General features: G+C 34.2%; 1 protein-coding gene across 1 annotated transcript in view; it reads left to right on the top strand.

The window, feature by feature from the left end:
• LOC142350530 (uncharacterized) overlaps positions 1-3,852 on the top strand; it is a 25,937-nt gene extending 22,085 nt beyond the window's left edge. Inside the window, exons 2-3 of the mRNA XM_075402380.1 lie at positions 2,999-3,181; positions 3,293-3,852. Coding sequence (XP_075258495.1) covers positions 2,999-3,181; positions 3,293-3,561 — 452 coding nt within the window. The 3' untranslated portion in view covers positions 3,562-3,852. The remainder of the gene's footprint in view (positions 1-2,998; positions 3,182-3,292) is intronic.
• Positions 3,853-10,941: the final 7,089 nt, after the last annotated feature.

Below are 10,941 nucleotides of genomic sequence, written 5' to 3' on the forward strand. Positions count from 1 at the left end.
TTTGCGATTTGTTGTCCTTCTTAAACGGGGTGGGGCTCGTGCGTCTTCGAATCCAATAGAGACTAAATATGCATTATTGTATTTGGAATTTTCCATCCGCCGAACAAAATTCACTTGTAAAAATACATGCCAAGGTATACATATTTAATTCTTCCTACCTAAATATGGTTGGGCGATGGTGAAATCCCATATATATGATTATGGACTCAGTTCCACATTATTCTGCTGAACTACGGATACTTACTCTTTTCTTTGCTCTCACGTTTTGGCTCTGACTGATCTTATCGAGTTGAGTTGATAAAATTATAAACCTGTAAAATCGGAAATTAATCTTTTACAGTCAATATCTAGAAAGGATAAATCGAAATGAATGTGATTGGTACTTAATATGAGTTGAAATGTCATTAAAGAGTATCTTGTTTTCAGGCGGTGAAAATTTATATCTGCTTCGAAAAATGTACGACTTCAAAGCCAGAAGGTGTCGAAACTTGGTTGGAGTTTCTAGTTTTTAATTGCTCTCAAATGAAGTTTGTAGCAATTGTATTAGTCCTGTTGGTCTTTTTTATCCGATTTTTCGCTTGTCCGAGTTTGCGTCTGACTCATTTGACCTCAAATTTTCGTCCTCAAAAACGGGATAAAGAGGTAGCGCCCAGCGGGCATTAAGTTTGATTAGACGCCCCTAGCCGAGTTTAGTAGTCCTTCATGTGCTTATTGTGGTGAAGCTACTGGGAAGGTCGTAGTTTATGGTTAAAACATCATTTTTAGGAGTTTTTTTAGCCAAAAATGTTGCAATTTTTCGTTTTATCATTTTTCAATTTTTTTGGACCATTCTAAAATTGAGGCTGGTTGATAGAGTTGATAGAGGTCTTTTGCAAGACATAAGTACTTTTTATGACCATTTTAACAGCTATAGGTTTTGGTACTCCAAACAAAAGCACGCAAGTTTATACTAATTTTAAAAATTTTTTCAAGTTTTTGAAAATTTTTGCAGCCCTAGATGTAAAGGAACCTCTACTAGGGTTTGATAATAGTTTATTGCATGGTTTCTTGTGGTAATAGAATGGTTTTGAACATTTTAACATCGCGAATTATAGCATTTTTTTGGACAAAACCTGCAATTTCAATTTGTTTTTGACATTTTTGTCATCATTCAAGTTTTTCCAGACAAAGTTCCAGAAAAACTCCTTAAGGGTTTGATAAGTATACTGAAAATTTTTTTTGGCCATGGAATACTTTTCAACTTTTTAATATCACAAATTTTACCAGAAAAATTCCTTAAGGGTTGGATAATATTTTACTGAAAAATTTTTATTGGCCATGGAATAGTTTTCAAATTTTTAATATCATAAATTTTACGAATTCTTTGATAAAACTTGCAATTTGTTTCAAGATTTTTGAAAATGTGTCAGTTAAAGTTTCTCCAGCCTCTAGATTCATTGAACCTCCTCTAGGGTTTGATAATAGGTTACTACGTGGTTTCTAGATGTAATGGAATGTTTCAGGATTTTAATATCACAAGTTTTAGCAATTTTTTGATAAATTTTTTCAAGATTTTAAAAATTTGTCATTTTTGAGGTTTCTCCAGCCTCAAGAACCAAGAAACCTTCTCTAATGTTTGATAATAGGTTACTGCATAGTTTCTAGTGGTAAAAACACGCAATTTTATTCTAATTTTCACATTTTTTTCGAGTTTTTTATAGCTGCGAAGCTGTAAGCTGAGCGTAGCTATATTGCGGTGCTCTTGGTCTTTTTTTGTTTCGTCGTCTGACGCTCTTTTTTCGTTTTACATTTGTTCACACAGCAAAGCTGAAAAAGTCAAATTTTCTGAATGACTTCTTCCTTTCACTAACGGCATTTCTCACTCGCTTTAGCGAAAGTTTTTAGGTTATTTGCGTGATTACATTTTGAGCATACGTGACTTACCTCACTCAATAAAATGACTTTTGCACTTTAAAACTTAAGTTTAATTTGAATTTGTTTAAGGTCAAAGGAACTCATATGTGCAGTAAAAGTCCCTAATAAGAGGCTTCTGCGGAATGAATTTTAACAAGCTTTATTAATTTATCGCTGAATGTTTTTTACCTAGATTTTTTGAGCGGCGTCGATTTTTTTTTCAATTTAGATCTGTATCTGTTTCTATCTCTATTATATGGCACGCAGGTCTATTCTTTCGCAGCTATTCCGGCAATCTGCCGGCTATGTTTTGAACATTTTTGTCATTTTTTGAGATCTTTCAGACCTGGGTGTCAAAAAAATCTCCTCTAGGGTTGGTTTTATAATTGTTTGCTGCATTGTTTCTATTGGAAATGGAACGGTTTTCAACATTTTAACATCAAGAATTTTAGCATTTTTTGATTAAAAAACTTTTTTCAATTTTTTGAATTTTGTTGTCATTATTTAAGTTTTTACAGCCTCAGGGGCAAGAAAATCTCCTTTAGAGTTTGATGATAAGTTACTGTAAAATTTTTAGTGGCCATGGGATAGTTTTCAACTTTTTAATCTTACAAATTTTACCAATTCTTTGATAAAACTTGCAATTTTCAAGATTTTTTGAAAATTTGTCTGTTTAGGTTTCTCCAGCCTCTAGAGTCAATGAACCTCCTCTAATGTTTGATGATAAGTTTCTGCATGGTTTCTAGATGTAATGGAATGTTTCAAGATTTTAATATCACGAATTGTAGCATTTTTTGACAAAACTTGCAATTTTAATTTTTTTGTTGACCTTTGTCATTATTCAAGTTTTTCCAGCATCAGCGGCCAGGAATAAGCTTTGATAATATATTCCTGGAAAATTCTTCATGGGCCATACATTAGTTCTCAACTTTAATATCACAAATTTTAGCCATTTTGTGATACAACTTGCAATTTTTTTGCTGTTTTTTTGAAAATTTTTCACTTTTAGAATTCTTCAGCCTCAAGAGCCAATAAATCTCTAGGGTTTGATAATAGGTTACTGCATAGTTTCTAGATGTAATGGAATTTTTTCATGCAATTTAAGAATTTAAGCAATTTAAAAAAGTTTTTTTGATTTTTGAAATATTTTTTCCGGCGACGCAAATAGCGGTTCTTCAGAAGACAGAATTAACTGATGCTCTTGCTATAGTTTCTAGTGCTGAGAAAGAGCTGACAATTAAGCCATCATATCAGAGGAAAGATCATTTTCTGCCTCTTGCCAAGAAACGTTAGTTGTGGTTTTAGTCATACAGTGTTTGTGCATCTAAAAAGGTTGACATCGGTGATTCTATGATAAATGGGGGGAAATCAGTAATTATGTTGGTCTGTTGTTTTACAGGTGCAATTAACTGTTTGGTTGCCAGTCACGGTGGTCAAATTCGTGAAATTCTTCGAGTAATTTCACAGCATTCATCAACAGTAGGAACAAAAAATAACAAACATCATCAACAACAGCCAACTTCAAATACTTCGCCTCTAATTGACCGGAAGTATCTGGTCACGCCTCCTAATACAGCATTCACACATTTGACTGTAACTATGGAAAATGGGTGCAATTTCAAGCTTGTCAAGGTTCATAGAATACATGACATATCGCATTTAGAGTAAAAAATTATTTGCGGTGTGTTTTTGTGATGGTGCTTAGAAGAATGTTTACCTCTAAATTTTACTTGATTTTTACATGGCTGAAACTTCAAAGGAAAACAGAACCTAAATTGAGTTTTCGTTATTTTCGAAGCCAGTGATATGAAAACCTGAGAAATTGCTTTAAGCGTCTATAGGTTCTTATTGCTCTGGGTTTGGCTTTTGCGATTTGTTGTCCTTCTTAAACGGGGTGGGGCTCGTGCGTCTTCGAATCCAATAGAGACTAAATATGCATTATTATATTTGGAATTTTCCATCCGCCGAACAAAATTCACTTGTAAAAATACATGCCAAGGTATACATATTTAATTCTTCCTACCTAAATATGGTTGGGCGATGGTGAAATCCCATATATATGATTATGGACTCAGTTCCTCATTATTCTGCTGAACTACGGATACTTACTCTTTTCTTTGCTCTCACGTTTTGGCTCTGACTGATCTTATCGAGTTGAGTTGATAAAATTATAAACCTGTAAAATCGGAAATTAATCTTTTACAGTCAATATCTAGAAAGGATAAATCGAAATGAATGTGATTGGTACTTAATATGAGTTGAAATGTCATTAAAGAGTATCTTGTTTTCAGGCGGTGAAAATTTATATCTGCTTCGAAAAATGTACGACTTCAAAGCCAGAAGGTGTCGAAACTTGGTTGGAGTTTCTAGTTTTTAATTGCTCTCAAATGAAGTTTGTAGCAATTGTATTAGTCCTGTTGGTCTTTTTTTATCCGATTTTTCGCTTGTCCGAGTTTGCGTCTGACTCATTTGACCTCAAATTTTCGTCCTCAAAAACGGGATAAAGAGGTAGCGCCCAGCGGGCATTAAGTTTGATTAGACGCCCCTAGCCGAGTTTAGTAGTCCTTCATGTGCTTATTGTGGTGAAGCTACTGGGAAGGTCGTAGTTTATGGTTAAAACATCATTTTTAGGAGTTTTTTTAGCCAAAAATGTTGCAATTTTTCGTTTTATCATTTTTCAATTTTTTTGGACCATTCTAAAATTGAGGCTGGTTGATAGAGTTGATAGAGGTCTTTTGCAAGACATAAGTACTTTTTATGACCATTTTAACAGCTATAGGTTTTGGTACTCCAAACAAAAGCACGCAAGTTTATACTAATTTTAAAAATTTTTTCAAGTTTTTGAAAATTTTTGCAGCCCTAGATGTAAAGGAACCTCTACTAGGGTTTGATAATAGTTTATTGCATGGTTTCTTGTGGTAATAGAATGGTTTTGAACATTTTAACATCGCGAATTATAGCATTTTTTTGGACAAAACCTGCAATTTCAATTTGTTTTTGACATTTTTGTCATCATTCAAGTTTTTCCAGACAAAGTTCCAGAAAAACTCCTTAAGGGTTTGATAAGTATACTGAAAATTTTTTTGGCCATGGAATACTTTTCAACTTTTTAATATCACAAATTTTACCAGAAAAATTCCTGAAGGGTTGGATAATATTTTACTGAAAAATTTTTATTGGCCATGGAATAGTTTTCAAATTTTTAATATCATAAATTTTACGAATTCTTTGATAAAACTTGCAATTTGTTTCAAGATTTTTGAAAATGTGTCAGTTAAAGTTTCTCCAGCCTCTAGATTCATTGAACCTCCTCTAGGGTTTGATAATAGGTTACTACGTGGTTTCTAGAGGTAATGGAATGTTTCAGGATTTTAATATCACAAGTTTTAGCAATTTTTTGATAAATTTTTTCAAGATTTTAAAAATTTGTCATTTTTGAGGTTTCTCCAGCCTCAAGAACCAAGAAACCTTCTCTAATGTTTGATAATAGGTTACTGCATAGTTTCTAGTGGTAAAAACACGCAATTTTATTCTAATTTTCACAATTTTTTTCGAGTTTTTTATAGCTGCGAAGCTGTAAGCTGAGCGTAGCTATATTGCTGTGCTCTTGGTTTTTTTTTGTTTCGTCGTCTGACGCTCTTTTTTCGTTTTACATTTGTTCACACAGCAAAGCTGAAAAAGTCAAATTTTCTGAATGACTTCTTCCTTTCACTAACGGCATTTCTCACTCGCTTTAGCGAAAGTTTTTAGGTTATTTGCGTGATTACATTTTGAGCATACGTGACTTACCTCACTCAATAAAATGACTTTTGCACTTTAAAACTTAAGTTTAATTTGAATTTGTTTAAGGTCAAAGGAACTCACTCATATGTACAGTAAAAGTCCCTAATAAGAGCTTCTGCGGAATGAATTTTAACAAGCTTTATTAATTTATCGCTGAATGTTTTTTACCTAGATTTTTTGAGCGGCGTCGATTTTTTTTTCAATTTAGATCTGTATCTGTTTCTATCTCTATTATATGGCACGCAGGTCTATTCTTTCGCAGCTATTCCGGCAATCTGCCGGCTATGTTTTGAACATTTTTGTCATTTTTTGAGATCTTTCAGACCTGGGTGTCAAAAAAATCTCCTCTAGGGTTGGTTTTATAATTGTTTGCTGCATTGTTTCTATTGGAAATGGAACGGTTTTCAACATTTTAACATCAAGAATTTTAGCATTTTTTGATTAAAAAACTTTTTTCAATTTTTTGAATTTTGTTGTCATTATTTAAGTTTTTACAGCCTCAGGGGCAAGAAAATCTCCTTTAGAGTTTGATGATAAGTTACTGTAAAATTTTTAGTGGCCATGGGATAGTTTTCAACTTTTTAATCTTACAAATTTTACCAATTTTTTGATAAAACTTGCAATTTTCCAGATTTTTTTGAAAATTTGTCTGTTTAGGTTTCTCCAGCCTCTAGAGTCAATGAACCTCCTCTAATGTTTGATGATAAGTTTCTGCATGGTTTCTAGATGTAATGGAATGTTTCAAGATTTTAATATCACGAATTGTAGCATTTTTTGACAAAACTTGCAATTTTAATTTTTTTGTTGACCTTTGTCATTATTCAAGTTTTTCCAGCATCAGCGGCCAGGAATAAGCTTTGATAATAAATTCCTGGAAAATTCTTTATGGGCCATACATTAGTTCTCAACTTTAATATCACAAATTTTAGCCATTTTGTGATACAACTTGCAATTTTTTTGCAGTTTTTTTGAAATTTTTTCACTTTAGAATTCTTCAGCCTCAAGAGCCAATAAATCTCCTCTAGGGTTTGATAATAGGTTACTGCATAGTCTCTAGATGTAATGGAATTATTTCATGCAATTTAAGAATTTAAGCAATTTAAAAAAGTTTTTAAGTATTTTTTGATTTTTGAAATATTTTTCCGGCACCAAGGGCTCAGGGAACTCCGCCAATGTTTGGTAATAAGCTGCTGCATAATTTCGATAGTTAACGATTGGTTATCATTATTTTAATAACTCGAGATAAAGCAATTTTTTTAATAAAATTTAGTTCTTTTGGAAAATTATTATGTTCCAAGTTTTTTGATCATTATAAAACTCTTTAGGGCTTGAAATAGGGGTACTAGATAGTCTCCTGAGACAATGAAATGGTTCTGAAGCTATTAATATAACAAAATATAGCAAGAATCTATTAAAATGTGCCATTGTTTTAAAATTTTAAATATTTTTGTCCCTTGAGTTTAACAATCATTATTGGCTAACGAAATTTTTTAAGGCTTGCAGATGGTTTACATAACAGAACTCCAGAGACAAAAATGGTTTGAAACTTTTTTTCGCTGCGAAATGAAGATTTGAACTGTTCAGTTTTTTCTATATGATTTAATTACTACCATTGCTAGAAAATTAGAAGTAGCAGAATCGAATCTCATCATGGAAAGTCTTCCAGCTCTCTGTCTCTCCCCCCCCCCCCCCCTCTCTCTCTCTCTCTGTCAGTTGGGATTTCTTTCCCTCTTCCTTGTTCATATTTTATCTCCCTCACACTATCTCTCTCTTTCCTTAACTCTTGTTGATGCGGCACGTCAGCTGCTGTTATGTGGCTTGATGTCATCATCTATTACCCCCATTAACGCTGAGTTTTAGTAAAAATGTATGAACATATGTTTTATCATAAAGGAATTAAACAGCACTTTTGAAGACATCTTTATATTAGTCCAGTTGGTCTTTGTTTATGCGATTTTTCGCTTCAACGAGTTTTTCTCTGACCCAATTGACTTTTCGTTCCTGGGAACGAGATAAACAGGTAGCGCGCAGTGGGCATAAAATTCTCTTAGAGACTTTCAGGTCACTAGTCTCGAAGTATGCGATTCACAGAAACTGTTTTGGAGACATACTTATGGTGTGAAGGGAGGTTCATAGAAATTCAATCCTCACCTCTTCCGCCCACATCAGCCCCCCATCCCAACACATTTTAGAGTTCTTTCAATTGCGTATCCCTATCAGTTCCGACGCACATTTTCTTCGTAATGTACTCATTCCTCAGCGAAAAGTGTCCATTTGGTAGCGTAGTTTTTTGATCCGAGCTGATGTATCTTTTGTCATCATACGAGCTCAGCGCAATTTCGTTGACACAAACAGTTTGTAATTGGTGTTTGCCGGTGTTAAACTCTATGTTTTCCACTCTCACTAGATCACGGGTTTCTAATGTCTTTTGGAACATTTCATGGTTCAATTTGGCGTGGGCGAATTTTTTGGCTCCTTTTGCAGACATATTTATTTGCCCTTTGGCAACGAGAATAGAGTACAGTTCTGGTTTAAGGGCAGAAAACTCCTGTATTGGTGTTTCCGCAAGTTCATCTTTGAACTTTAGGACAACTTTTTTCGATCTATTGGATCAGTTTGTTGGAACGTTTGAGAGGTCGAAATGGTTTTTGAGTTTCAATTTTTTTTTCAAGTCGTTATAGAAGTTTTTGGTTTTCCGGTTGTTCATGAAAGCGTCTGTATCTGAATACAGCAGCACACACTCGGTTTGCTTTTCCATTACATTATAGTGGAACTCCAACATGAAGAGCTTCGAAAACTCTAAATTGCTAGCACCATTAATTGTTGGTTTGTTCCGCAAGACTCTCTTAGTGACTGCTTTTTCTTAGTGATCAGAGTCAAGTTTTCGTCTATGATTTTAGTCAATGAAATATTGTGTTCGGATGTTGCTTTCAGAAGTTCATCTTCCTTTCTGAAAAATGAAGCTGACGCCCGGTTTCGCATTTTTCACAAAGTTTTCCAGAGGTCGAATTTGACATTATTTTATAGAAATCTTGGTCAAACCTTCTTGTTTTTGCGTGTTGAGTGCAATGTAGCGTGAAAGCCACTTCGATTATCGGAATTTTACAGCTTGATGAATATTGGTAATATTGGTTCCGTTGTTAACGAAGAATTTCAGGTTAAGGTAGTGAACCACTTAGTTTTTCTTGGGGTGGAAGGTCTGTCTCAACTTATTGTTTTTTGGTGCGGTCAACTAAAAGTCGTTTTTTAAAGGTGTTTGAAAGTCAGGCAATTCTAGGGCATCGATTGGTTCCTTGTCTGATACGAGTGATTAGTTTGCATGTTTATCATGTTGTAACGTCCTAATAAAGTACGTTCCGTATAATAACGGATATATTTTTCCCCTATTTTCACTGATTGTCTTATTTAGTGCTATATTTCTTATAATCTTAAGACCATATATAGACTTGACTTTTCTGCCTTTATTAAGATGGGAAAATGTATATTCACTCTGCTGATGTCCTGTATACTCTTCAACTTTATTTGCTAAAAAACCACTTAGTTATCTTTTATTTGATTTACCCATAACGCAGAAATCTGTGATAGTGCTAACCGGTATTTATGTTTACATTGTACACTTTTCTACGTTAACTTTATTTGTCTGGCACGTCCCAGCTGGCGCCAGAAGTTCTATCGATCTTGAGTTAATCTTGATGTATTTGTACAATGATTACTCAAATATAAATACGACCCCCGGGTCTTGAAATCAAAAGTATTAATCCGAAGCAGACACAACCAAGATTGTCAAGCTAAGGATCAGCCGCCTAAAAATTTCAGTCTTAGATTGAAGTCTTTTTCTATCACAGAAAACCCCTTTAGCTGTCGGCCCTGCTCCGAAGTAAAACTCAAGGTGCTTTGGCCCTGTTAATATTAGCGAAAGGAATAACTTGTGACAAAACTAGGTTACTAAACATTTAATTAATTCAGCGAGAAAAATCACTTCACCAAATTCATTGCAATAATATAGCTAGCACGAAGTCGCATTACATGGTGACAGGAGTTTAGACCGCTTTTTCAATTAGTTCCTTCCACAAAAATTGTTTATCTTTTAAATTTTCCAACCTTTTTTTCAGTGTTATTCAAAACATTACTTACTCAATTGTATGATTCAGATAAAGTCAGACAATTGCATAAATTTGATTTAACGCTGTTCTCACGGAACTCCCAACATCGGAAACACATCCACAGAAACATTCTATCTTGAAGATTAATTACTCACTGTTTTTATTGTTGGATTTACCGAAGACTACAAAGACACTCATTGCAATAATATCATTCGATGATCAGTGTGGTATCAAATTAGTAGTTAAGCACATGAGGAGGGAAATTCATCTCGACTAAGAAAAACTGAAATTTCAATTATTATTCGAAAGTGGAGATGTCTTTCAAAAAACCATGTTTACATTTTACTGCAGCATTTTTCATATTCTTTATCTTTGCTTATTATCTGATCACAGCACTCTTCATCTACCTCTTTATGAAAGACAGCGCCATTAGTTTTTCCTTCCAATTATCAATAGTGAATGCATCAGAGATTGGAGCATAAGAGAAGGTGACCCCGAACGACAAAGTGACTGTACTGAGACACATACTCGCAGAACGGTAGAGTGAAACTGATCAATTGGTAACAAAATCGAGTCAACCAGGAAACTCAGTTAGAATACGTAAACTTTGGTGCTAAACAAAAATGCCTTCTCATGATCTTTAATAGCCAAATACTCCGTTTTTAAGAACTGCCGCTATTCAGATCATTTTTTTTGAATATGTAGACTGTAATTACATACAATTCATTAGCCCAAACAAACAACCTTATTATCTTAACAGTCATTAGTGCTTTTGTTTCTGATAAAGCAAAACAAATCGTGCTCCTAACTCAAAATGCTGTTGACAAACGTGGCTTAGTAATATTTACCCCCAAACGCTTGCATCAAAAAGCCCGTGAATTTTCTGGAATTAGACATCTCATTACCCATGGCTACGATATTGATTTAGATGACTTTGAAACTCCCCTCATCGTAATTTCAGGAAAATTGCATTCCCGACCCGTTCAGATCATCACCTTGAGTTTCATTCAGTGTGGTTTTAAAGTTATAAGAAACTAAGATGGCCGCTAACGCCCAACAGTAGAACCCTAAAGCGGAGCCAAAAAATATAAGTTTCCGCCATTTCTAGTACCTTTTCCGAGGTTTAATCGGTGTCGCAGCAATCCTCGTTAACCAGCAATTG

The sequence above is a fragment of the Convolutriloba macropyga genome, chromosome 12, assembly GCF_964194025.1.
Source record: "Convolutriloba macropyga chromosome 12, txConMacr16.3, whole genome shotgun sequence".
In the NCBI taxonomy this organism is placed as follows: Eukaryota; Metazoa; Xenacoelomorpha; order Acoela; family Convolutidae; genus Convolutriloba; species Convolutriloba macropyga.